The following is a 26,558-nucleotide window of genomic DNA, read 5'->3' as shown; positions in this document are numbered from 1 at the left end:
ACCCACCTAGAGGTAGCAGTCATCATCAGCAGTGCTGTTCTTGAGTGCAAAATTCTATTGCCTAGATGTTAAAAAACAAACAAAATTAGGTATATCTTCTATGTAGAGTTTTTATTTGAAAATATAGGTAATCGTTCTTTTCAGCAGCCATGATACAATACAAATTACGTTATATCTTTGTCATGTTGTACTGCTCACTAGTTGGGATTTACTGCCTAAGAGTAGACTGTAATTTTAGAAGTGTGTCAGATAAAGTATGTAGAATCCTGTACTCTGGCTACTTTATTTTGGGCAGCTGCTGTTTGCCTGAGGCGTATGTATATGTCAAAAGTATATTTTTCAAAGGAGTCTTCCTTGAGGAGGTGTTGATCTTTAAGTGAAAGAAACAATTCTCGTTTTGACATGTAAGCAGTCACGGATCTCTCTGTCAGTTTTTTAAGTTTTGATTTCAGTGTATTTTCATTTCTTCTTTTTGGCTATAGGTTGTGGGATATTTTTGAGTTCATTTTTAAAGTCTTTTTGCTGGACTCAGGCTAATGCAGCATTTTTTTTTCATTCTAAGATTGGGTGGTTATTTCCCTTAGATTTGTGATTCAAACACACTGGAATTCTGATTTTTGTTCCAGATATTCATTGTACTTATTAAATTATTATTAAGTTTTCCTAGTTTTACATAGGGAGATTTTAAAATTCTTCATTCTATTTTTACATTGAGTAACCTCAGAATCTCCATTTAGAGTTTTTTGTAGATAAAAATAACATTTAAAGGTAAAGTGACTTACAGTCTCTTGGCAGTTAGTGATAGCTAGAACTACAGCTCAGACCTATAACCTGTGTAAGTTTAGAACTGTTTCATTGTAGAACATCGTGCTAATCTTTACTACAAAAGCTTTACTTTGCATTTATTTGATGGATGAATTTGGGAGTTTCCTAGATATCAGTAGACAGTAGAACCCTTTAAAGTTTTCCGTGTAGGTTAAATAACCAAGTATTGGCTGGTTGGAAGGTCTTTATAGATTATGATAAAATTCCCTTTGTTGCTTAGCATCAAGTATGACTTCTTTCTGTAAAGAAAACAAGTTAGTTAACTTCTGTAAAGTGAAAAGCCCCTTTAATCGTCTAACAATTGAAGGATGAATAAAAGTGTCCCATAGAGAATAGTACCTGAAAAATCCTTAGGCGAGGTCCATTTATTTAGAAGATGAATTCAGGGAAAAGAGATGGTGTTTTTGAGTCTTTCTGTTGAAAACAGCTCTGTGTATTAATTCCTTTAAGAGAGCGGGAACGGGAGAGACACAGGCATCGGGACAGCCGACGGTCACCATCTCTGGAAAGGTCCTACAAAAAAGAGTATAAGAGATCTGGAAGGTAAGCAAGGAGTTCACACTGAAAGAAGTCAGAAGATTATCTCCTTGAATTCAGATTTTGTGCTTATGCAAATTATCGGCTAAGTCTTCAACGTAGCCTACGAGTCTTCCCAAGTGCCCCATGAAAAGCTAAAGCAGCAGTAACTTAAAAATCTTTACTTTCAAGATGTGTTGATTAGGCACAAGGAAATTTCTTGATAAATTTGCAAAAATTAGAAATTATACAGGCCACTTTTTCTGACCTCAATTGCTGTAAAAGTATACATTAATAATTCAAGTTTTTTTTAAAAAACCTTACAAATTCATAATTATGTCTTTAAATGTACTTTTTTTTTTAGAAAACAAATTGCAGGTATACTTTATTTAGAAAAATGATATTGAGATTGCTATAAACCAGAATTACAGGATGTAACCAATTCTATACAGAGAAGTAAAATTCATGGTCTTACGTAATGGTTATTAAGAATAGCACTCTGGAGTCTGACAGATTTGGGGTCAATTATCAGTTCTCCCAACTTTGTTTTTGGGCAGTTATCTAACCTTTTTAAGCTTTAATGTCTTTGTCTAAAATAAGGACTGTTATACTTACCATGAATGGTGAATATTTATTGAGATAATACATGTAAAATACTTAGAACGGGGCCCAAAGTTAGTAGCAAATAAATGATAACTATATGTATATAATTATTATTTGATTATTTGGTTCTAGAAATTGGTAGAGTATAATAAAAGCAGGAAAAGGTATTCAAAGATAAAATAAATTAATGAAATAGAAAACACAATAGCGTTATAACAATACTACCATATTTCCCCGAAAATGAGATCTAGCTGGACCATCTAATGCGTCTTTTGGAGCAAAAATTAATGTAAGACCCAGTCCTACTTTAATATAATATAAAACCGCGTATAATATGATATAATACCGGGTCTTATATTAATTTTTGCCCCGAAAGATGCATTAGAGCTGATGGTCCAGCTAGGTCTTATTTTCGGGGAAACAATGGTATTTGTAAACAAATGCAAATTTCTTTGAAAGGTCATACAATTCAAAAAGTGGCAAAGCAAGAGAAAAACATACATTCCATTAAGTATGAGAAAGAATGTATCATTATAGGAATGAAGGAGATTTAAAAATTATAATACATTAGTATTAAGTACAGATATTTTATTTAAAAAAATTGTAAAACTTGGATGTGATAGGTTGATTTTTATGGAACCAAAATTTAGAAATTTCACACAAGAAGCAGAAAATTTTAATAGGCCAATAACTGTGGGAAAAAAATTGAAAAAGTTGAATTTGTAAAAGAATTTGTAAAAGAGTTTTTAACTGTTCTAGAACACTGAAGAAGATGGACGGAAAGTCCAGCTCATGCTGTGTTATCAGGAAAACTCAAATGGCAAAACCTAACCAGTGAAAAGAAAACTAAAATACAGTCTTTCTTATGAATATGGATATGAAAATACTGATCGTGGACTAACAAGTTGTTTTCTGTAGTGTGTTAAAAAAAATGAGAGTTTCTTCCGAAATGGCGTGGACAGATAGGTTAGTTTTAGGAAATATGCAACTAATCCTTCGTGTGAAAATCAATAGAATTTTCTGAGTACCTGCCTATTAGGTATTTTTCAAATAAAATCAGAATTCATTTCTGAATAGAAACTTTGGTATACTGGGAATATCAGTGCACTTCATCATGATGGAGGGCTTTATCTCATGACGAACATGATCAACACCATCTCAAAAAAACCAAATTTAATGCTGCAACCTTACAGGTCTTCCCATACAAGTTAGGAAAAACACAAGGAGGCCCCATTGCCTATCACTCACCTAACATTGTATCACTTAATCCACAAGCAAAGGAAAACATTGTATCACTTAATCCACAAGCAAAGGAAAACATTGTATCACTTAATCAACAAGCAAAGGAAAACATTGTATCACTTAACAAGCAAAGGAAAACATTGTATTACTGTGTGTCCTAAGTATTGTACTGGTGCAAGTGATACAGTCATTAGCAACAGCCTCTACTTTGCAGGAACATGACAGTTAAGTGCTGTGAGAAATGTTCTTGATAGAGCAGTGACATGTTGCTCTGGGAACACAGCAGTGAAAAGCAGTCTAGGATAGTCATAGAGAAATTGACATTTTACAGATACCTAAAGTATGCAGAGGACTGCATTAGGGGAGGGGGGTCGTAGGGGAACAGAAAAGAGCATGTGTGAAGGTTGCAGTGTGGAGAAATGCTATGAGAAGGTCAAGCCTGGAGGTCAGGAAATGAGTTTAGAATCCTTTTGTAGTAATTTGTGAAAGAAGTGATTGTGCCTAGACCTGGGCAGTAGTAATGGGGAAAAGCAGAGGTAATTAGAGGTGGTGACTAGATACCTAGATAGTTAGTAGGACTTGATAACTGATAGTGAGGGAAGAAGTCTCAACAGGCTTCAGCTGAGGTCTGTTAACCCCCTTGAGGGTGGGGAACACTAAGGAAGAAGAAGAGGACAGGTTCATTTTGGGGCATGTGGAGTTCGAGAATCTGACAGACAACTGCATGGACTTGTGTGGTGGTTAATTGGATATCCAGGTGTCAAATTTAGAAAAGAGATCCTGGATGGAAATACTAAATGCCATGGATTAGACGGGATTCACTAGGAAGAGTTTGTTCAGTGAGAAAGGGCGTGATAAAAAAAAAAAAAAAAAAAAAAAAGAGAGAGGGCGTGAGGAAGAGACAAGGATAGGAAAAAAGCCAAGGTGTTGTGTTGGTGGAAATCATTGAGGACCCATTTGAGGCTGATGGCTTGTAATGTAAAGTGCTGGAAACCTCTTCAATTTAGTGGTTTCTTCTCCATGTTCAGTTGCTTGTGGAGAAGGCAGAGACTTTGATTCTGTGAGTTCTACCTAGTACAGTAGATGAGAAAATAAAACTTAGAGATGTAAATATTGAAAAGGAGGAAAAGTTATCATAGTTTGTAATAAAGCATATTATTAGGAAACAATTTCGAGCTTGGATTTTGAAATTTGAAATGCCAGAGACATTTACCTATAAAAGATACCGTTTTGAAATGCTCCTCAAAGAGTTAAAAAAAGAAAAAAAGGATATAGTAATTGATGTTCACAACAGACAACCCTGACCATCCATCATTCCATATACCTGCCTGAAGGGGATGGGGTGAAGCTGTCTTTTGCCCGTGTTTCTTGGTAACAGTAAACATTTAGTGGGATTTTCAGTACATGTCAAAATGTCTGTGACAAACATCTATATTAGCGTTTACCACTCACTAGCTTTGTGATATTGGGCAAATGACATAATTTCTAATTCTGTTTCCTCTGTAGGGGATGTTCATAGCTGCCTCATAGGGTTCTTGGAAGGATTAAATATGAGTGTCAGTAAAGTGCTTAGCAGAGTCTCGGGCTGGCAGTAAGCACCCAAAACAAACAAAACCGCACCACTGGGCACTAAGTTGCCATTATTAGCTAATGTTATCAGGAAAATTCAAGTGGATCAGCAAAGAGACAATGAGAATTAACTCACTGAGGTTGACATTTATAAAATAAGCATGCCAAAATTAATAGCCTTCGCAAATAAACCAGGAATACCTACTGAGAAAATGTAATGGAAAAAAAAAATGTTGATTCGCTGTAGAAAACTTAAATCAATTAAAATTAAATGTTAATAAATTTAAATATGTAGATCAATGGGAAGAAAACATAAATGTAGCTGATGACAGGGAAGGTGATATAAATGAATGGAGGGCATGCCATAGTCCCATAGTAGAATTGGAAGATAGTATTGTAAGAATACCAGTTTTGTTTCAAAGTAATCTATAATTTTTATGTAACCAGTTGAAGTGTGAGTTTTAGAACTTCATAAGGAGTCAAATTCTTTGGAATAGAGGTGAGAATAATGAAGAAAAATTATCATGCAGCTTTAGTAGTATAAAAATGTTCTGTAAACACCTAAGAAAACAATTTGATGTGGGTATAAATAGATCAATGAAATATACTGAGCAACATTCAAGTAAATGTAAAAATTGACATCTACCATAAAGTTGTTTTTTCAGATCAGAGGAGAAACAGGACAATTGGCAAGCCATGTGGAGGAAAAAACTGCAATTAAATTTCTGCCTTAGATCTTGGAGAGAGAGAGTAAAAAAATTTACTGTTAAAAGTAAATGAAGAAAATAGAAAATATTTAATCTTGAGATGGGAAAGGATTACAAGCATAGCACTAAAGAGGACTCATACATTAAAAAATATGTAGATTTGGCCATATGAAAGTTATATGTAGCAATAAGCAGATAGAATTAAAAGGAAAACAAAAAACTGAAAAAGGTTATGTTACATATGACAGAAGTAGGGTGATTATCTTACTAAAAGATTCTTTCAGTAAATAAAAAGGACTACAATCCTAATTTAAAAAATATTGGCACAGCATATAGCTGGGAAGTTCATAAAAGAAGTGCACATGAAATGTATCATTTCAGTAGTGATAAAAAATTGCAAGTTGAATTAAACGAGACACTTTTTTCATCAGAATGGCAAATATTAAAAATATCATGTTGACAGGATGTGTGGAAATGGGAACTCAGTATGGTTTTGATGGTAGTCTAGCATGGCGCTACCTATCTGTAGAGAAGACTTAAGAAAATGTACATGCACACTGTTTGAAATAACCTGGCAGGTGTTCAGAGATCAAATGTGTTCATGACAGCATTGGTTACAATGGCAAAAAAAAAAAAAAATGGTAACAACCAAAATGACTGATCGGATTTGTTCAATTATGGTATATACATATGAAAGAATAATATGCATTTATTAAAAATGGTTCAGTTATAGATGTATTAAAATATTAGAAAGGTGTTCCTGATTTACCACTGAGTAAGAAGGGCAGTTGCTTTGTTAAAGCTTATATAGATTTATTTATATATCTATATGTTTTAACACATTTGTGAAATAGTGGTTCTCTGTGTTGTGTTATGGTGATTTTTGTTTTAGTTTTGTTAATGCTTTATTTATTTATTTGTTTGCAGTGAACATACAGAGGGTGCCAAAAAAAATATGTACACATAATGGCACTCTGTATATACGTTTTACTTTGCAGTAACTTTTTCTGGTAACAAAGCTAATGATGTACACTGTAACATTTAGATGTTATATCAATAAGTAATATATATAATCTTTCTAGTTACCCACCCCTTCCCCCGATGTATACACACCTAACACACTCACACTTTTCCTTTCATAAAATTAGAAGTTAGTGGTAGAATTGATGGAAAGAGTTAATTTGTGACTTTGATCCAGCTGTAAACTTTCTTGGATAATAGTAACTGTTAGTGGAGCCACAGAGGCTGCCAACGTAACTTGAATAAAGCGGTTACTCTCCTTGGCTGGATTCTTAAGATCTGTATGGTTCCACCTAAATGTCTTGGGCTTAAATGAAAATCTGTCCTATGGGTTCTTCCCTCCAAGAGCATCCATTGGATGGGCTTTTGCAAATTTCAGACTCCAGAAATTCAAGGAGATAGAGTTGTTTTTACGATTTTTTAATTAAGTTAATATTATTAGTATTTGTGGGGATCAGAATTACGCAAAGTCCTGGTTCATGAAGTAGTAATATCTGACTGAGCTTCCAGAGAGATGTGGAGGGATGACGTAACAGTTCACTTTTGGATTATGGTCCTCAGGCTAAACTTATGGCCAAGTTGAGACCATGTTTGTGAAGCCTTTTTTTTTTTCTTAGCAAAGCAGGATGTGGAGGTCTCAAAGCTAGTGTTCTCACTGCTGAAGTTGTCTGTACGTGGAGATTTCCAAGTACTTCCCAAGTATCTTTCTCTTCTAGGAATTATGGTTTACCAGTTGTTCCTGAACCTGCTGGATGCACACCAGAATTACCTGGGGAGATTATTAAAAATACAGATTCTTGGGCCCCACCCCCGGAGACTGTGAATCAGTAAGTAGACCTGGGGTAGGGCCTGGGAATTTGTATTTTTAAACAAGTAACTTCAGGTGATTCTGATGCCACCAGACTGGTGCTTGGGACTCGCTGGTTGAACAAAAGTAAAGATGGTGGTTTCGCATGGCATTTTAATTTTAGGTGAAAAATGAACGGAACAGGTGAAGTAGTATGCTTTTACAATAGAAAGACATTTTTAATAATTAGCCTCCTTCGCCTCCTTTTGAAGTCGCTCCCCAAGTAGGGAGAAGAAGAGAGCGCGTTGGGAGGAAGAAAAAGACAGATGGAGCGACAACCAGAGCTCTGGCAAAGAGAAGAATTATACCTCAATCAAGGAAAAAGAGCTAGAGGAGACGCTTCCTGACAAAAATGAGGAAGAGGAAGAAGAACTTCTGAAGCCTGTGTGGATTCGCTGTACCCACTCAGAAAACTACTACTCCAGTGACCCCATGGATCAGGTGGTACGTCTGAAGTAGGACAGAGGCTATAGACCAGGGTTTCTCAACCTCGCAACTACCGGCATTTTGGGCTGGAGAATTCTTTGTGGTGGGACCTGCCCTGTGCCTTGTGGGACGTTGAACTGCATCTCCGGGCTCTATACTACATGCCAGTAAAGTCCCTCCCCAGTTTTGGTAACCAAAGCTGTCTTTAGACATTGCCCAATGTCCCCTGGGGGACTCCCCCCCACACCCCGTTTGAGAACCAGTATTGTAGACAAAAGTTGTATTACATAGGCAAGAGTGCAGTAGATTAATTAAAGTATCTCTTTGTTCTGCATTTTTATGACACTGCTAGTTCGATACTAGTGGTATTGTAAGCTCTCACTTTTAACTACTTTATGCAGTTTGTGGTGTGTGTGTGTGTGTGTGTCCCAAAATGGGAAATAAGCAAGAATTTGAGTTGTCCCTTACAAGTGTGTCCTTGACCAAAGAGAACACAGGACGTTTCTTGTGCATATTTGCTGGTTTGTGGAGTGGCAGGTTGGTCACCCTTAGTGGGGTTTTAGACACTCAGCACACACGCTGCTTGAGACAGGGCTCCTGGGCCTTAGCACACCTGTATTCTCAGTGCTGTGATGGACTCCGCGATCTCCGTATGCTCGTTTCTCTTCCCCTTTTCTTTCTTCCATCTCCATTTTACTGCTTGACACTCGCTTGTTATACTCTCTTTTTGTCCCAACAGGCGTTTTGCCTCCATCCCAGTAATAGGCACATTTGCCACAGGATAGACACACAGTAATGTTCATTGAGTAAATGAAAGAGAAAGGAAAGAATATCTACAGATTTGGGACACATGAGCTTGGAGATGTTAGATTTAGTGCATGGGGTCAGATAAGAGCGTTCTGTTGTTTGGAATTTTGTGAAAATAGCTTTTACTCGGACTGAATCCTTATTCATGGGGACTCACCCGTGTTTGGAAGAAACCTTTCATAGGGTGTGATATTTTACTTGAAAAATTAGAGCAGGATTTTAACTCATAATTCATATAATCCAGGGAAGGGAAGGCTCACATGCCAAACCCTCTGATGGTACCAGAACTTCACTCCATGCTTCTCATGTTACATTGTTTAACCCTCAGACCATCTCTGGAAAGAGTGTATTTGTCAGTGAAGAACGTTGCTGTAAGTACAGTCGTGCACTGCATAGCGGCAGTTTGGTCCGTGATGGGCTGCATGTGTGATGGTGGTCCCGTAAGAGTCTACGGAGCTGAAGACTTTGTCGCCTGGTGACTTTGGAGCCTTTGTTACATCACAGTGCAACGCATTACTCACGTGTTTGTGGTGATGCTGGTATAAATACACCTGCTGAACTGCCAGTTGTATGAAGTACAGCGCACACAGTGATGGCCAGTACATAGCCCTTGGTCATGACAGTGAATGACTCTGTTACTCGTTTATGTATTTACAATACTATCACTATACTTTTAATCTTATTTTGGAGTGTACTCTTTCTACTTTAAAAAGTGTTACATTGGCGGCAGCCCTATGTGTCTCGTGTTTTCTGCGTCTCTTGATCGCGTCATTTTCTCTTATGTTTCCTTTAATCTCACGTTATTTTATACGGTAACATGCTCTACAGGCTTGTAGCCTAGGAGCAAAGGGCTGCACCTTGCAGCCCAGGTAGATAGTAGGCTGGACCGTCCAGGTGTGTGTCAGTGCACTCTGTGATGTTCATACACCACAGAATTGCATAATGGTGTGTTTCTCAGAACGTGCCTCCATGGTCATGCTGCGCAAGGCTGTAATAGTACTTGACTCATCAAGACTGAAATGAGCCGAATTATTTTTCTCAACAAGATGTCTGGAGGGAGGTGGTGGCCAGGGTTTGTTCAGTGGCTCAGTGATGGCAGGGCTTTAGGTTGGCATCTGCTGTCTTTCGGAGCATCCCCCACAGTTGCAGGGTGACTGCAGCCGCTCCAGGCATCGCGCCCTTACACACCTCTGTCTTTACACACCAGACACGGGAGGCAGAGGGCAGTGTTGGGTGAGTCTTCCTCTAGTAACTTGCCCAAGTTCCCTCGATCTCTTCTCCCATCTCTTCTCCAGAACTGCATCACTTGTCTTCCTCAGGGATTCATTTTGTGTCGCTGCCATAACAAATTATCAGAAACACACACATTTATTATCGCACGGTTCTGCAGGTCACAAGTCATACTTGGGTCTCAGTGGCTAATTCACGGTGTCTACTGGAGAGAATTTGTTTTCTTGCTCATTCATATTGTTGGTGAGTTCAGTTTCTTGTGTCTGTATGTTTGAAATCCTTGTTTCCTTGCTGGCTGGCAGGTAGGGGCTGTTTCCCGCTTCTAGAGGCCATGTACATTCCTTGGTTCATGGACCCTTTCCTTCATCTTCAAAACCAGCAGTGTGGTCGAGGCCTTCCGTGCTTTGAAGATCTCCTACCTCTTCTTCCGTTGCATCTCTGAGTCTCTGCTTTTGGGAAAGGGTCTCTGCTTTTAAAGGCTCTGATTATATTATGTCCCCCCCTAGGTAATCCAGGATAACCTCCCCATCTCAGATTCTGTACCTCGAACACATCTGCAAGCTCTTTTCTGCCATGGAAAGTAACATTCAGTGTCCAGGGAATTAGGCGGGGATGTCTTTTGGGGGTTGGTGTGGGGGAACTGGAAACTGTGGCTCAGCCTGCTTCCCTGAGATCAGAAGTTCTCTGCCCCGAATCTGAGAGGAATCATGATTGTGTTGCAAGGCAGAAGGGCACAGTGGCTGCTATAAGTATTATTATTCTTAAAACAAAACAACAGAATTGAAGTTACTGAGCTTCAGAGCATTTGAACAGCAGATCCTTTTTGTCTGTCATTTTTATGGGTGTATTGAAACTGCAGTGTAGAAGGAAGGCTGAAAAACCAGAAGCCCAACATCCGCCTTTGCGTTTTGTCCTCTGGCGCAGGGAGGTGTTAAGAATGTCACCACGATCCTAGCAGCACCAGTGTCAGTAATGAGGTGGGGCTGAGGGAAAACAATCATCTCCTTGTGGGGTCAGTGCAGATTTTATGATTTGCTTTAATTTTCTTTTCACATCGGAAAGGTCTGGTCCTTATATTTTGAAAATTACTAAATAAGTCAAAGAGTATGGACATTTGAAACGATTTTCAACCTGTTGGGGGGGAGAGTGTGGAACAGTGGAGAACTTCCTCTAGGAATGTATTGCAGAACCATGTTTGTGGGGGGGGGGAGAGGGAGAGAGAGAGAGAGAGAGAGAGAGAGAAAGAGAGAGAGAGAGAGAGAGAGAGAGAGAGAATGAATCCCTGTGTTTATGGGGGGGGTTTGTGTGGGATATATAGATATTTCGTTTTGATCACCGGATTAATGTGGAAGATAGACTGTCAGTGATATTTTAGCAGGGGCAGTGTATGCTTCCTAGAAGGGTGTCGGGTATTTTGAATTCTCAGGGGGTCATGATTTTTTTGTCCTATCAAAAGGGCAGAGACAAACAGTTCTAATGGTTTTGAATGTTGGCAAAATGCCCCTTCTTGTGAGCACCATGTCAGCCAACAGTGCGAACGATTCAGAACATCATGCCAGCATGGAGCATTATGTTTTTAGTTGTCTGTTATTGAGGGTTGAAAAATGGCACCTTCCTGTTACAAATCTTTGATTACTTGTGAGATCTTAGGTCTCTTTGGTATGACTACTTTTAATATAGTTTCTAATACCGATCCTTTATTTTTCAAAGGGAGATTCTACTGTAGTTGGAACAAGTAGGCTCCGTGATTTGTATGACAAATTTGAGGAAGAGTTGGGGAGCCGGCAAGAAAAGGCCAAAGCTGCCAGACCTCCGTGGGAGCCTCCGAAGACGAAGCTAGACGAAGATTTAGGTGAGTCAGAGGTTCACTAGACCAAGACCTTGTGCTCTTTTATTTTTGCTTAATCCCGGATTTTGGGTGTGTCCTTGAGAGTCCCAAATTGAAATTTCCTCTTTTCCATTTTATTTTCCTTAATTACAGTCAAGGAAAACACATAGCAATGGAACTTCCTTCTTTTTTATCTTAGTTTTCCTCAATTAGGAGATCTCCTTTGCAAAGCAACGCTAAGGGCTGTGTCCCTTGTGGAATTGTCTAGTTTCAGATTCAGAAGGGCCCCTCATCCAGCCTCCCCCCACAAGCAGGAGCCTGTTCCCTGTGCATTGTGCCTCTCCCAGGCAGGCATCCCCTCGTGGTCCCGTCCACTGCCAGTGGGATCCTGGTTTGCTGAGAAAACACCGGCCATAGCCCAGCTCTGTTCGAAGGTTTCTCTCTCCTCACATAGACAGTTTCCATAAGTTTCTCATCTGTTGGTCTATTTTTTATGTGTCTGAGGTTCCAAGTAGCTTCTGAGATCTTTGAGGATAGAAACTGCTTTTATACTGCTTTGTGTTGTTAGCCCCTAAGAGAATGCTGTCTGTAGATGTGACGTTCTGTATGCCTTTTCCTGCACGTTCTCTGGCTTGCCTCTGCCCACCCTCATTGTGTCTCCATGCGGACCCGCAGTCTCCGTGGTGGGTAAAAGCACTCACTGATCCAGCTGGCCTGGGTTCCAATCCCTGCTCCACCACTTGACATGGGACCTTGGGCAAATGTTTTCATTTCTCCGTGCCTCACTTTTCTCATCTGTAAAAGAGAGAGGACGATAGCATCTTTCTCGTGCAGTGCACTCAAAAACACAACTGTGTAAAGGTTGGATTTTATTACTGTGTTGTACTATGTTAATCTCTTGTAAGGTTAATCTAAGTTCTAGGTCTGTTTTTTTTTTTTAAATTGTGGTGAAATACACATAACACAAAATCCATCTTTTAACCATTTTTAAGTGTGCAGTTCAGTAGTGTTAAGTATATTCACATTGTTGTAAAATCTCCAGAACTCTTTTTATCCTGCTAATCTGAAACTATACCCGTTAAACAGCGACTCCCCATCCCTGCCCTCCACCAGTCGACTTTCTGTCTCTATGAATCGGACTACTCTAGGTACGACGTATAAATAGAATCACACAGTATTTGTCTTTTTGTGACTGGCTCATGTCACTTAGCATAATTCTCAGTCTCTTTTTATCCAGTCCCTTCCAAGGACTAATACCTTTTATTGCTACTATTGAGAGAAAAAAAATTAAACTCTTCCTTCAGTCTGGCAGTCCCGACACTTCAACCCCTCATCTCCCTGTATTTTTATGTGGGGCCTTTGCCCCATCCAGAGTCCACCCAGGCCCGTGCCTCTGTGCTTCTGCCTGCAGTGCTCCGTCTGTGTTGCTTTCCTCTCACCTCCTCAGCGCAGCCCCCCTCTCCCCCCCGCCTGGGTCATGTACATCCCTGCCAGGAAACCGTCGGTGATTTTTCCAGATTGGGGGGACATGCGCTTTTCTGAATTGCTGCACCTTTTTAAATGTGAAACCCCACACTGCCACTGTGGTTTGCATTTTCTCTGGCATTGTTCGTTAAGTCTTTTTCTGTGAAAACTTTGTTTGCTTCCCCAGCTAGATCGTGACTTTGTGTTATGGGCTATATTGTTTTTCATGGTGTTGCTTGGCGGAGTCCTTGGTGCAGAGTAGGCACTCGGGTATCTGCTGAAAGCGTACACAGCTGTCCTTACATTTAGAGGTTTGGTCATTTGCGAGTCTTGACATAGAACCACCTCGTGAACTTCTTTAACTTCTCTCCATGTTTTTCCTTTCTCCTCTATTAGAAAGTTCCAGCGAATCTGAGTGTGAGTCTGATGAGGACAGCACCTGTTCTAGCAGCTCAGATTCTGAAGTTTTTGACGTCATTGCGGAAATCAAACGCAAAAAGGCCCATCCTGACCGACTTCACGATGAACTTTGGTACAACGACCCAGGCCAGGTGTGCATGTTTTTATGCTCTTGCTGTGCAGGTTGCACACCCACACGTCCGTCACATTTATGACTCCAGGCTCAGGATGCATGTTGGCTGGTATCGAAACAGAATTTGCCTCTCAGGGTTAGGGTTAGGTTAGGGTTAGGTTTAGGGTTAGGGTTAGCTCTCAGGGCTGGGTGTTGTTCCTCAGAGTTCATTTCCTTTCTGCTTCAGAGTTCAGCTCCAAAGCAGAAGCACCACAGCAACTGTTCCCTAAATCGTTTTTGACGATGTTGGTAAATCCTGTGTTAGGGAGCCCAACAATGGCGCTGGCTCATGAAACTTACAGTGAACAGAAGGAGACAAATGGTAGCACGAGGCAGAGAGGACTCGGAGGTCTTTCTAAAAGCAGTTCATCTGGAAGGTATTTGGCAGCAACATAGTAAACAATGTCTTCAGTCCTATAAGACTTCGTATTTCTTAGTTGGTAATAGGTACATTTCCTTATAAGTTCTCTTCCTTGTTAAGCATGTTTGAGCTAATGATGGCATAACTGGACATATTTTTATTTCTACTTAGTGTTTTGTTATGAAGTAATACATAATGCAAAATAATATTTCTATAAGAGATTTGTATTTTACACATATACAATACATACATAGTATCTTTAATGCGTATGAAGTTATTAAGTGCAATAAAATACGTACCTATAAAAAATAATTTAAATTTTATAGTTTGCAAATAAATTCATACCATTCAATGTTAATTTGAATGTTTTTCTGGCACTTGTATCTAAATTTTTTTTTCTTCGTAGAATTAATATAGTTAGAATGCCTGACAGATGTACTTTGTGGTCCCTTTTGCTCCCTTGGGATTGAGCAGAAATGTTTACAATTGTCAGTGAATTTTGAAACTTACTTTGATATATTAATCATGTATGTGTTCTCTTTAAATAGCTTTAGTAAGTTATAATTCACATACCTTATAATTTGCATACTTGAAGTGTGTAATTCAGTGTTTTTTAGGATATTCACAGGATTGTACAACCACTATTATAATCTAATTTTAGAGCATTTTTATCTTCCCTGAGAGAAATCCCATGTCCATCAGTTGTCACTCCCCTTCCCCCATGTGGTCTTTTTACTGGACTGTACCTACTCCTTGGTTTCTGTGGGTTCTTATTCCTGTCAGGGATTAACCAGGGCCTTCTACCCACTCTCACCATTCTGTTTCCTAGATTGGCTTTTGTGTCCTCTGTACAGCTGAGCTTTATAATGGGCTGATCTGCATTGGGGCCCAGACCCTACGAAAAGGCAGGACTGTAGGATGTCTGTCTGCTCCCCAGGAAATCAGTGACCACTAAGTGATTTTTCCACATTTTCCATCACAAGTTGTGACCAGCATTAGAACTGTGCTGTGACTTTTGAGGGAATCCGTTATATCTCTGTTTGCCAGCTGTTACTTCGGATAATATCTTAACATGATATTTTTTTAGGTAACAATGTTATTCCTCTGCTGTGCAACCTGGAGCTTTAGATTTCCCAAAAGGATAAAGAAGGTTATAGTTTTCTCACGTTACTATTTCTCTTCAAAGTGTTATTGAGATATTTTCATTGGACACAAGGAGTGAAAAATCCTTAGCCCTGTAAAGAACTCTGTGTGTGTGTGTGTGTGTGTGTGTGTGTGTGTTTGTCAGTGTGTGTGTGTATAAATGTATATATGTGTTACAATACTTTTTTTTTTTTTTTTTTTAAACAAAGAAAGTAAGAGATGGGACTCCACTTCCTCTGTCTCCAGACTGATGCTCTAGTCTCCTGTTTGATTCAGGATTGCCATTTATATTGAATAAACTGATGAAACTGGCTTTTAAGGCCCTTTAAGATTTTGCCCTCAGTTCTGCTTCTGTGGTCCTTTGGATCGCTTATGATCCATTTACATGGCTCTCATGTTCATGGAACATAACATACGCTTTTTTCCATCTCTTTTTTTTCTCATGCTGGTGCCTCGTGTAGAGTAGCCATCTTCTTTTTCTGTCCTGTTCAGCCCTTCACATGTTGTCTCTTTGAGGACAGTTGTATCTCCATCTGGATTGATCTTTTTTCTTTAAAATTACTAAGCACATCGTATGTATGTTATTTCTTCTGTCTAGAATAAATATTCCTTGAGTACAGCAGGTCCTTGAATAATGCTGTTTTATTCAATGTCGTTTTGTTACGATGTTGAGATGCCGTTGGAACCTAACTCGTGTTTATATCAGTTAGCCTGTGGTACAGTGTGTTTTGTTATGTCGTTTTGCTGCAGTTCAAAGAACCTGTTTGACTGTGATGTTAAGTGAGGACTTACTGTATGCAGACCCTGAACTGCTGATCACCTTTTCTACCCCCCAGTGCTTAGCTGTCATCATTCTACCTAAGAGGCAGTCAGGCATTACTCACTTATTGAATCATGGGGGTGGAGTTCACTGGCAGTGACATGAATTCAGGTGAAAAAACAGCCATAGACTCACCTGATTAGTGTTGAAAGTATTTTGGGTTGGTTCTAGTAGGCATTTTCTTCTCTCTGCTTTGACACCTTTAGGTTTCTCTTTTGAGAACATATAATCTGCATGTCACCTTCAAAGCATTCTGTGTGTTTCTTCAGTAAATAAAATATACTTTTCTTTTGCAAAAGAGTCATTTTCCCTGAAATAAGAAATAGGAGCAACATACTGAAGAGCGATAGGAGAAGATGGGGGCCAACAGTGCGCTGACACTGATATTTTCCGCTTGGCTGCACAAGTAACGGGCATGCATCCGGCGTTGTCACACAGTTTTCCTTTTATCCAACAATATAGACAAGTATGTGGCTTTATTGGTTTTGGAACACACCTTTAATCTCCGAACCATGACAGCCTTTTCAGAGCTTTAGGACTCATGACATTAACACCCACACAGTTTCCGAAGCCTCGTGTATGTTGTGGATTTCCCCCCAGTGAAAACGAATTCCCTTTCGTTTTTGACAGATGAATGATGGACCACTCTGCAAATGCAGTGCGAAGGCGAGACGCACAGGAATTAGACACAGCATTTATCCTGGAGAAGAGGTAACTGGTTTGGGTTGTTACCTTTGTAGCACTGAGAAGCTGGATGTGGACAGGTGCTGTTGCCACTCTTTTCCCCACAAATGAAGTCAGACCACTGAAAAAGTCTTTTGTTTTTCCCTGATGGTCTCCGTTACTGTTAAGTGGAGAACAGTACTTGAGCTTGGAGTTGGAGTAGGGAATATTACCAGGGAAATTATAACAAGTTTTGGAAGGTTCATTATTTAAAACAGGCAAAGCATTTGAGTTGTTTTTTATTATTTTATGTATCCTAAAACTGTACATATTATGATCTTTTTTTCATGTTTTTATTACAAATGGTTATGAATTACTCTGGAGAAATGCTCTCACTAAGGTGCCTAAGGCACACGTCCTCTTTCCTTTGGGGTGCTTGGGGTATGTACTGTTCTCTTTGTTAGTCTGTTGTTCCCACTAAACTGTGACTAGCACACAGACTGTTCCAGCTGTGTCCCCCAGGCCTGGTTCGTCGGGGACACTCCAAATATGTCTGGCTGATTGAATTGAATACTTTTACATAATAGAGTTATATGTAACTACTCTCTTTCAGTTATTTTCTTTCATTTTTCCCCATTATCTTTTATTTTTATAGCTTATTCTTACTAATCCCAGGATTGTCACTTTATGATTCAGCATATTATATTTAAACAAAGTATAGATAAATCCTTAATTTCTATTTAAAACTTGTTTGAGGTCATAACAATAATTGGAATAAGTGAGACAATGATGTACAATTTGAATTACTTGCCGCACTGTTACCTCATTTGTCTTTGAAAGTTGGCAAGTGTAGCAAGGTACTGTGGGACAAGATCTGCACTTCGTGAGTGTCTGCATATGTGCCTCAGTTGGGGATCTCTGAAAGCAGAAAATGAAGTTTGGATTGCAAGAAGTTTAATGGGGATTAGGCAGGAAGAGAGCAGAGGCAGGACTGAGCAGAGGGAGAGGTCCACTGGTGATGGGCCTGATGAAGCCTGGCTTGCCGGAATTGTCTTGCATTGGGCTGGAATGTTCTGCCTGTCCCCATCAGCCTCTACCCAGAGCAGGCTGCGCCAGGAAGGGCACAACTTTGGGGCAGGAGCATCTGCAGCAGAGGCTGACCCTAAAGGAGCCGATGGCTGCAGGCTGTCTGCTGACTGCTGTTCCCACAGGCCCTTCTTTGAAGGGAGACCTGGGTGGGTAGTGGGGCTGGACCTGAGGACCCACGGACAGGCACACTCATACCCAGAGTCATGTTCCTTCCTGCGAGACCAAACTTCTGGCCCTTTCAAGATGGACGGGGCCGATGTAGTCAGCTTCCTACCAAGAGGCAGGTTGGTCTCCTCCAAGGAATGGTGCCAGTTTGGGGGCCCAGCATTGATTGTTGTAGGTGGCCAGCTGGACGTTCAGCAGTGGCGGTTGGCTTAGCCTTGGTGTCCATGCTGTTGGGCTGACATGAAGCCTCCATCTGTGCTGCTGTGGCCATTTGGTTCCTGTACCCATCCTGTAAACTCTGGTGGCTGATGCGCGAGGCTGGCTGACACTCTCTGGCCGAGTGATTTCGTTAACTCAGTGGTTAGTACCGCTTCCATAGTGGGTGCTCTCCGATGGACATCCACAGGTGATGTAGCGATCACTGTGCTCACTTCCATTTGTCCACCCACAATTCTCTATCCCAAGGCCTTCTTAGCCCCGATCTTCCAATCTTTTTCCTTCTAGGCCTCTGACCAGCTGGCATGGCCACGAGCTTCTGCCGTGAGCCCATCTATGTTCTAACCTCAGGCTACTTCTCTTTCCACATAAAGTGGATGACCAGGTACATGGCCTGAAACTCTGCCTGTGGGAAGATGTTCCCTCATCACTGTCTTTCAAAGCCATCCTTGAATGAGTCTGCAGCACAGTCTGTTTTCAGCTTGTACCCCTTTATTGACTGACCCATTTATAAATCAAGCTTGGGCTTTTCCCTCTGCTTTCATCCTTCCATCCTTAGTCATCAGCAGAGGGTGGGGTGCTGGTGCAACAGTGGTGGGCTCCCTGCTTATGCAACTCGATTGTGCGTGCTGCTGGTTCATGTGCTTAATTCTGGATGTACCACCTCCATCTTAATGATGGATCGTTTCTGGTCCCACCCAAACTTTTGCCTTGGTGAGACTGTCAGAACACAGCTTATGATGGGTAGGGTCCAGGCACATGTCTATTTGCTGTTCCTTGGCCACTCCTTCCATACCTACCGGGGCCCAGCAGCATACCAGAAGTTGTTTTTTCAAAGGCATAGAATTCTTTACTCTAGATGGCATGGCTTTGCTCCAGAGCCCCAGAGACCAGCATTGTGATTCTCCCAGTATGGCCACCAACTCCTCTCAGCATCTTCCCACAAACAGTGTAAGATTTGCTGAATTGTATGACCCCTGCAGCAGGGCTGCTTGCACTGCAGCTTGGAACCCTCCTGCCTTTCTCACCGGAGCCGGATTTGGATTTGGTGGCCTTTTGCATCACTCTGTAGAAAGTAGTGTTCCTGGGTGGGGATTATGCTGCCTCCTGAACACGAAGAGATCCGCTTGTTGTGCTTCCTTCTTCATCGTAGGAGGTGGGAGAGGCAGTAATAGGTCTTTTACTTTGGATGGTTGTCTGGCACTCCCCAGATGACTGACTCCTAAAAATGGTGTGTCTGTGGGAGGCCCCTGAATCTTTGTAGGGCTTATCTGACCCTCTGGAGTATGTGTGTTTTAACCAAGGCTTTTAGCTTGCTCAACAATAATGTCAGAGGTGCAGTGGAGCAATATAATGTTCTGCCGAAGGTCCAGAAGGTCAAGCGCTCCTTGGACTGTGTTACGCCAGTGAGTGGGAGAATTAACACAGGCCGGGAACGAAAACTGTAAATGTCATCTGTTCAATGGGAATGTGAACTAACTGGGATAGAAAATAATACCTTCAGCAAATCAGCCGCCACATATTTGGTACCTGAGGCCGTATAATGTGCTCTAAGCTACAAGACCTGGCACAGCAGGTGAAATCAGAGCTTGTGGTAGGTAGTCTGTGGTCACCCTCCAGGATCCATTTAGGTTCTTCCAGGGCCAGATTGGTAATTAAACAGATGTGATGGGGACCGTCACCCCTGTGTGGTTTAGGTCCTGAGGGGTGGCACTAATTTCCACCATCACCCTGAGTGATAATGTTTTTGATGTCCAGGTGGGGGATGATGGTGATATCAGTGGCTTCTGCTTGACCTTTCGCATGACGATGATTCTTAACTCTGTGGACCATTGTGGGTTGGCGCCATCTGCCAATTTTGTCACTTCTAATGATACAGTCAGGAACCAGGGAAGTGACCACTGGGTGGATTTATGGACTCAGTGGACCTACTGTGAGCCAGATGTTGACCAAGATTTTGTTTACTACCTTGACCTCATGTTTCCCCACTCTGCTGGGGATACCAGGATGCTGCCCCCCATCTCTCAGAAGTGTTGCATCAGATGCTGTGTCTACCACGCCTTGAGCTATGTAGGCTCCCCTTTCTCTGATGTAGTTATCCTGGTAAATGGCCTCAGGCCCTTTTGGGGAAGGACAGAGTTGTCAGGCCCACATTTGCTTGTCGTGGTGTTGCAAGGCCTCTTGGGAACTGGCTACCTCTTCAGTCAGTGGATTTCGGTCTAAAAACCTGATCAGGTCTAGAACTGGGAAGGGATCAGGACTTTATTGGAGCAGCCTACCTTTAGCAGCTTAGTCATCCGTTCTTGATTTTTTCTGTTGGTGCAGACTAAGTAGTACTCTTGTTGGCTCCCCACTGACTTTGCACCTAAGGACACTGTGTTCTGTCGACGACTTCCATGACTCTGTGGGTCAGACCCCGGGCTGCCGCTTGGATCTTGCTGGTCATGATGATAATTATGCAGCCTGGCTTCTAATAGGGAGCCTAGGGTTTCCAGGCTGGAATTCCCGCCCATTCTCAGGAATTTTTTTCACTTTCTTGTTCCCGAATCCTGAGAAAAGTTGGTCGGGAAATGGGAAAATTGGCTCCTTGAACCCAGTAATACCCACAATGGGAAATAAATGCACTACTCACAATGTATCTCTTACTCATTTTTCCTATTTATTGCTTGAGTTTCCAGGTGGGAATTCCCACCCGTTCTTGGGAATTTTTTTCGCTTTTCTGTTTCTGAATCCCGAGAAAAGTTGGTTGGGAAATCAGGAAAATCGGCTCCTCGAACCCAGGTGGGTGGTAGTATTGGCCGTCAATTTGTAGAAATGATTCATTGTGGAGAACAGAAAGCAGTTTGTGTCTCGGGATTCGGGAATCAGAAAGCGAAAAAAATTCCTGAGAACGGGCGGGAATTCCTGCCCGGCAACCCTAAGTGAGCCCCATCGCCAGTCTGACCTCTCTTGTTTCAGAGGACCGTTGTATCTGTTAATGTTGGCAAGCTCTGCTCTGTGACAGCGTCTCTTGCAGTCAGCCCTGTTCTGCAGAGGAGGCCACCACGGTGTGCCCCTTCACCACGTTCCGTGTCCTCTGGGCCTTCCCATGAAATATGCCTATTGGTATCGTTTTCAGTCATAGGTAGTATATCCATTCCGATATGCCCACTTCCTGGAGTCTTTGAATTCCTTCCTCCTCTGTCTGTCATGGCAGTTTTGGTGCTTTAACTTCACTCAGCGTGGGCCATTGCTTTCTCATGCTTTTTGGAGACATCCTAGTAGGGAGTTCCCAGCATCCCTTGGTGTCCTTGAATCCTGAATGCTCCCAAATCAGTAAAGTCTTCCTTAACCAATTGTATGTTCTGGCCCTTTTGACCAAGCACTCTCAACATCCAGTTCTGTACAGACTCCTGCTACTGGCACTTGCTGGTCAGTCCTTGCAGCTCCTTTGGGATATAATCTCCTCCTAGCACCTCCCCAGCTGGGTGAGGCTATGAAATGACCCCAATTATAGGTCTTTTAGCCAGGAGGGGAGATAGACTAATTGGGTACTGGGGTGGGGGCGAAGGGTGGATGTTTCCAGGTCCGACCTTGGCATAACAGACTTATCTTGGTTGTCTGTTAATTGTCTTTAAGGTCCGTCCACTTTGACTTAATAAACCCCAGGCTTGGTCCTGGTTTGCTCTGACCTCTCACTGCGGGTGACGAGAGCTTTGTATGCTTCCAACAGACCCTCTGGCTTTCACATCTGGCTTCCAATTACCTCTCCTCTTCTGTTCATTTCTGTAGAGAAATGGTTCTCCAAGTGAGGTCTTCTGACTGATATCAGTATCCCTGGGAACTTGTTAGAAATGCAGATTCTCAGCTTGCTTCAGCTGTTGAATCAAATTCTGGAGGTGGGGAGCAAGCGCTCTGAGATGTAGCAAGCCCTCCAGGTGATTTTAAGGTACACCAAAGTTTGAGGAACATGGTAGAGCATCCATGGTGCTTAGCAATAGCCATCTATACCTTTATTCTTGTAGCTACCATTCTCTCACCGTCTTAAACACCTGCTTCTGCTGGTACAGCCTCCCAATTTACCATCTTCTAAAGTTCCAATCGGTGTGCCATCTGGTGCCAGGGGCAGTGTGCCCCACCAACCACCATGATGGGATCCTTACAGCCAGTTGGGTGGTAAGTGATTCAGCTCCAAAACCCCGTCTTATCTCCCCTGCTTGCCTTTTTTTTTTTTTAATTGGGGAAAGGGAACAAGACTTTATTGGGGAACAGTGTGTACTTCCAGGACTTTTTCCTAGTCAAGCTGTTGTTCTTTTTCAATTGTAGTTGTGGAGGGTGCAGTTCAGCTCCAGGTCCAGTTGCTGTTGTTAGTTGCAGGGGCGCAGCTCATCATCCCTTGTGGGAGTCGAACCGGCAACCTTGTGGTTGAGAGCCCACTGGCCCATGTGGGAATCGAACCATCAGCCTTCAGCATTAGGAGCACGGAGCTCCAACCGCCTAAGCCACTGGGCCAGCCCTCTTTTTTTTTTTCCTTATAAATGTTATTGGGGAATGTTGGGGAACAGTGTGTTTCTCCAGGTCCCATCAGCTCCAAGTTATTGTCCTTCAGTCTAGTTGTGGAGGGCGCAGCTCAGCTCCAAGTCCAGTCACTGTTTTCAATGTTAGTTGCAGGGGGCGCAGCCCACCATCCCATGTGGGAATTGAACCCACAACCTTGTTGTTGAGAGCTCGTGCTCTAACCAACTGAGCCATCCGGCCACCCCTCTGGAAGCTCAGCGGCAGCTCATTGTCTTCAATCTAGTTGTGGAGGGCGCAGTTCACTGGCCCATGTGGGAATCGAACTGGCAACCCTGTTATTCAGAGCTCGTGCTCTAACCAACTGAGCCATCCGACCACCCTCCCATGCTTTCTTGAATCATTTTTGGTACCAACTGTTGAAAATTGCATTTTCCAGAAGCAGATGCTAAGGTGGAGTTTGAGGTGCATGATGTTTCTTAGGTATCTTTACCGGTGAAAGGAAGAGGGTGTAAGCAGGATTCAACAGAGGCATTAGTTGAACTATGAGTCAGCCCCAGCAAAGCCCCATCAACCTGGTGGCGATCGGAGGGATGATTATGGCTCATTCGAATTCGAATTGGGCTGCGATGGCTGGGCCTTTGTACCCCTGCGTTGCTCTGAGACTCTGCTGTCCACTCTCTGCACAGTGGGTAGCAAGTCCTTCCTTGAAAGGTGGCCTGCGTCACACCTCCCTGTTTATCACAGCACACCCAGTGAGTCCACTGGTGCTGCTTTTGCTCGCTTCATCTTTTCCTTTTACTGTCTTAAGCCCCATGCGTATTCTGTTCTGTTCCACCTCCTCTTCTGCTTCCCTCATTTCTGGTCCCTTCTGTTTTTACTCAATATATTTAATCCTTACACTTTTGTTCCCCTCCTAATAAAACCTACTGCTATTACTTCTGATATTATTTTTCCTGTCTTTTTCCCCCCCAGTTTATTGGGACTTTAGCCAAAGGTCAATTATTGTGTTATTTTACAAATAAAAGAAGATAGTCGTAGAAATTTAAATCTAGAAAGAGCTTTATGTTGTCTGAACTCGTTGTATTGCATATGAGGAAATGAACTGAATACTGGGGACAGCCAGCCCTCTATTTTTCATCCAATAAATGGTAAAGTGAATATTGTTCTTTTTACTAGGCTATGAAAGAACACATAGAAAATCTCTTTTTGTCATAGAAATGGTTAGAAATGGCTAGAAAATACAGTGTATTTTTAAATACAAATATTTTCCTTCTTTACTTTTAATCTCTTTTGTTTTTTCCTTCAGGCCATCAAGCCCTGCCGTCCTATGACCAACAATGCTGGCAGACTTTTCCACTATCGAATTACAGTCTCTCCTCCTACAAACTTTTTAGTACGTTCCGAACAAAATCAGATTGCATGTATTTTAAAATGTAAATGGTTGAATGTGTATATGTAGGTTAAAATATGAATAGACTACATACTGATGCAGTTCTTAAATATTCTTTCTTTTAGAAATACTCTTATTTTCCTGTTGGTAGAATTGTCCTTTATCATAATGACTTTTATTTTGACATTCTTAGTATACTTCTTTTTATACCGTTTTCATTTATATTGTTGGTACCATGTAATAGCCAAGGAATTATAGGGCTGTTCGTTGGAGCTATGGAGTTGGAAGAATGTGTAGAACACCTTCATGTCTCTTAAAAATCAGCAAATAGCTTATATATTATCTGATGACCAAAAAAAGAAGAAACTCTATTGTATTTATGACAGTAATAATACTACTTAACATTTGTTGACTGGTGTTAGGCACCATTTTAAGTGTTTAACATGTATTAACTTATTTCTCGAAACAAACAGATAAAGTAGTTATTATCATCCCCACTGTATAGATGGGGCGGTAATCCATGTTTTACAAATGAGATTAAGTAGCTTGCTCAGGGTTATTCAGGTAGTAAGTGGCACAGTGGAGATTTGCACCTAAGCAGTCTGGCTCCGTCGTGCGTGGCTGTGCGAGCTAGTCCACTGTGCTATAGTGCCTTTCACAGTACAGAGTTTGTTAATTCTGGGTACTTGTAGCATCAAGAAATTTCAATTTCAGGATTAGATTACTAATAATTATATATTTTAACTTTGCTGAGATACAATTCATATGCCATAAAATTTACCGTATTTAAAGTGTCTATTTCATGATACTTAGTCTTTTCACAAAATTGTGAAACTAGCACCACAATTTAATTTTAGAACATTTTCATTATCCCCGAAAGAAACCCTATACTCATTAGCAATCAGTTCTTTCCTACCCCTCAGCCTTTGGCAACTGCTAAGATACTGTCTGTCTCAATAATTTGTCTATTCAAGATATTTCATATGAACGGGATCATAGAATATGTGATCAGTTTGGCTTCTGATTTCACTTAGCATAATGTTTTCAAGGTTCATCCACGTTGTCACATGCAACCTCATTCCTTTTAACGGCCAAATAATATTCCATTATATGGATCTATCGTATTTTATTGATTCATTCATCAGTTGATGCACATTTGGGTGGTCTCCACTTTTTGACTATGAATAATGCTGCTGAGAATGTTTATGTACAAGTTTTTGTGTGGATGTATGTTTTCATTTCTCTTGGGTATGAGCCCAGGACTGGACTTGCTGGGTCATGTAGTAACTACATTTAATATTTTGAGGAACTGCCAAACTGTTTTCTAGAGTGGCTGTACCATTATTACTTCATCAGAAGTTCTTTTCATTATATTTAATTTAGACCAGCTTTGTTGACAATTCAAATAGAAAGTAACAGTAATAGTAATATTGACAAAACAAATTCTATACATTTGGATATTCTTTAGTCTTCCCCCCGCCAAGTTGTCCTCATGTATATATATATTATATATAGAATACATATAATATGTGTAATATATATCTATGTTTATAAAATACTTAAATGAATAATGTTCAATACCTCTGTAAAAAAATGTATCTTTAGGTTACCAATCTTGATATTTAGCTCCATATTTAGTATTTAGGATTAAAAATAGTGGGCTATAAGAATGGCACAAGGAAGACCGTCTCTTATGTGTAGTCAACATTTGTATACTTGAATTACAGATTCAATTTTCAGGTAATTAACATCTTTGGCATGCAGGAATTGATTTGTTGTAGCACTTGGTGGGTTGGCTTCTCCTTTGAGGGCCTGGGAATGGAGCTGTGAAGGGCTGAGCTCCTGGCAGGCACCCTGGAGCCTTCCAGAACCTTCTAGGTTGTTGCTAGTCTTGGCCATCATGATGCTGAATCTTTTTTTCACTTGGAGCTTTGAGCCAACTGTATTATTATCTTGTTCTTGTTAAGAAGTAAATAGTTCAGTAAGAACAGGACTGGGTATTGTGGGATTAAATAAAACACGTTCCTAGAAAATGAAGCCATACAACCTTTTGTTTTTCTTTTCCCTTTATGACACCCATAATAAACATTTTTGGTTGTCTCAGTGCATTGTGTTAATATTACTTAAGCCAGGGAATTCCACCAAAGCAGAAAATTCCCCCTAATATTAAACTTTTGTATAAAGTTCTCCTGGGTGTTTGGAAAAACATTGACAAACTTTATGGAGTTCCTACATCTTTCCTGTTGGTTGCTCTGTTTCCTGATGGATTTTTGCATGTGCAAATCATGTCATTATTTAATTTAAGCTTAGTGTCTCTGTTTGCTTTTAGACTGACAGGCCAACTGTTATAGAATATGATGATCATGAGTATATCTTTGAAGGATTTTCTATGTTTGCACATGCGCCCCTGACTAATGTAAGTATGTGCTAATTGGCTGGCTTTCTCTCTCTCTCTGTGCCCCTCCCTTCCCTTCATTCTTGTTTTCTAAAAATCAGAATCAATTTCCTTTCATCTGACGTCTAAGTAACATTTACTTTGTGTCCCTCTGTATGAGCTGC

The 26,558-nt window shown here is 41.1% G+C and overlaps 1 protein-coding gene across 19 annotated transcripts in view; it reads left to right on the top strand.

Moving 5' to 3' along the window:
- The window catches only part of DROSHA (drosha ribonuclease III), a 112,158-nt gene that overhangs the window by 8,068 nt on the left and 77,532 nt on the right, over positions 1 to 26,558 (top strand). For 13 of the 19 annotated variants that reach the window (XM_074329034.2, XM_074329035.2, XM_074329033.2 and 10 more), the window contains 8 exons: positions 1,276 to 1,368; positions 7,199 to 7,309; positions 7,542 to 7,773; positions 11,503 to 11,644; positions 13,481 to 13,635; positions 16,610 to 16,690; positions 23,916 to 24,002; positions 26,329 to 26,415. In XM_074329034.2, coding sequence (XP_074185135.1) covers positions 1,276 to 1,368; positions 7,199 to 7,309; positions 7,542 to 7,773; positions 11,503 to 11,644; positions 13,481 to 13,635; positions 16,610 to 16,690; positions 23,916 to 24,002; positions 26,329 to 26,415 — 988 coding nt within the window. The remainder of the gene's footprint in view (positions 1 to 1,275; positions 1,369 to 7,198; positions 7,310 to 7,541; positions 7,774 to 11,502; positions 11,645 to 13,480; positions 13,636 to 16,609; positions 16,691 to 23,915; positions 24,003 to 26,328; positions 26,416 to 26,558) is intronic. The other 6 variants (XM_088796466.1, XM_074329040.2, XM_074329041.2 and 3 more) reach the window with 4 other exon arrangements.

Source organism: Rhinolophus sinicus, chromosome 3, assembly GCF_057876585.1.
Source record: "Rhinolophus sinicus isolate RSI-liver-muscle chromosome 3, RSI-T2T, whole genome shotgun sequence".
Classification (NCBI taxonomy): Eukaryota; Metazoa; Chordata; class Mammalia; order Chiroptera; family Rhinolophidae; genus Rhinolophus; species Rhinolophus sinicus.
Note: the sequence above shows the minus strand (reverse complement) of the source record. Positions and strands in the feature narration are given on the sequence as shown.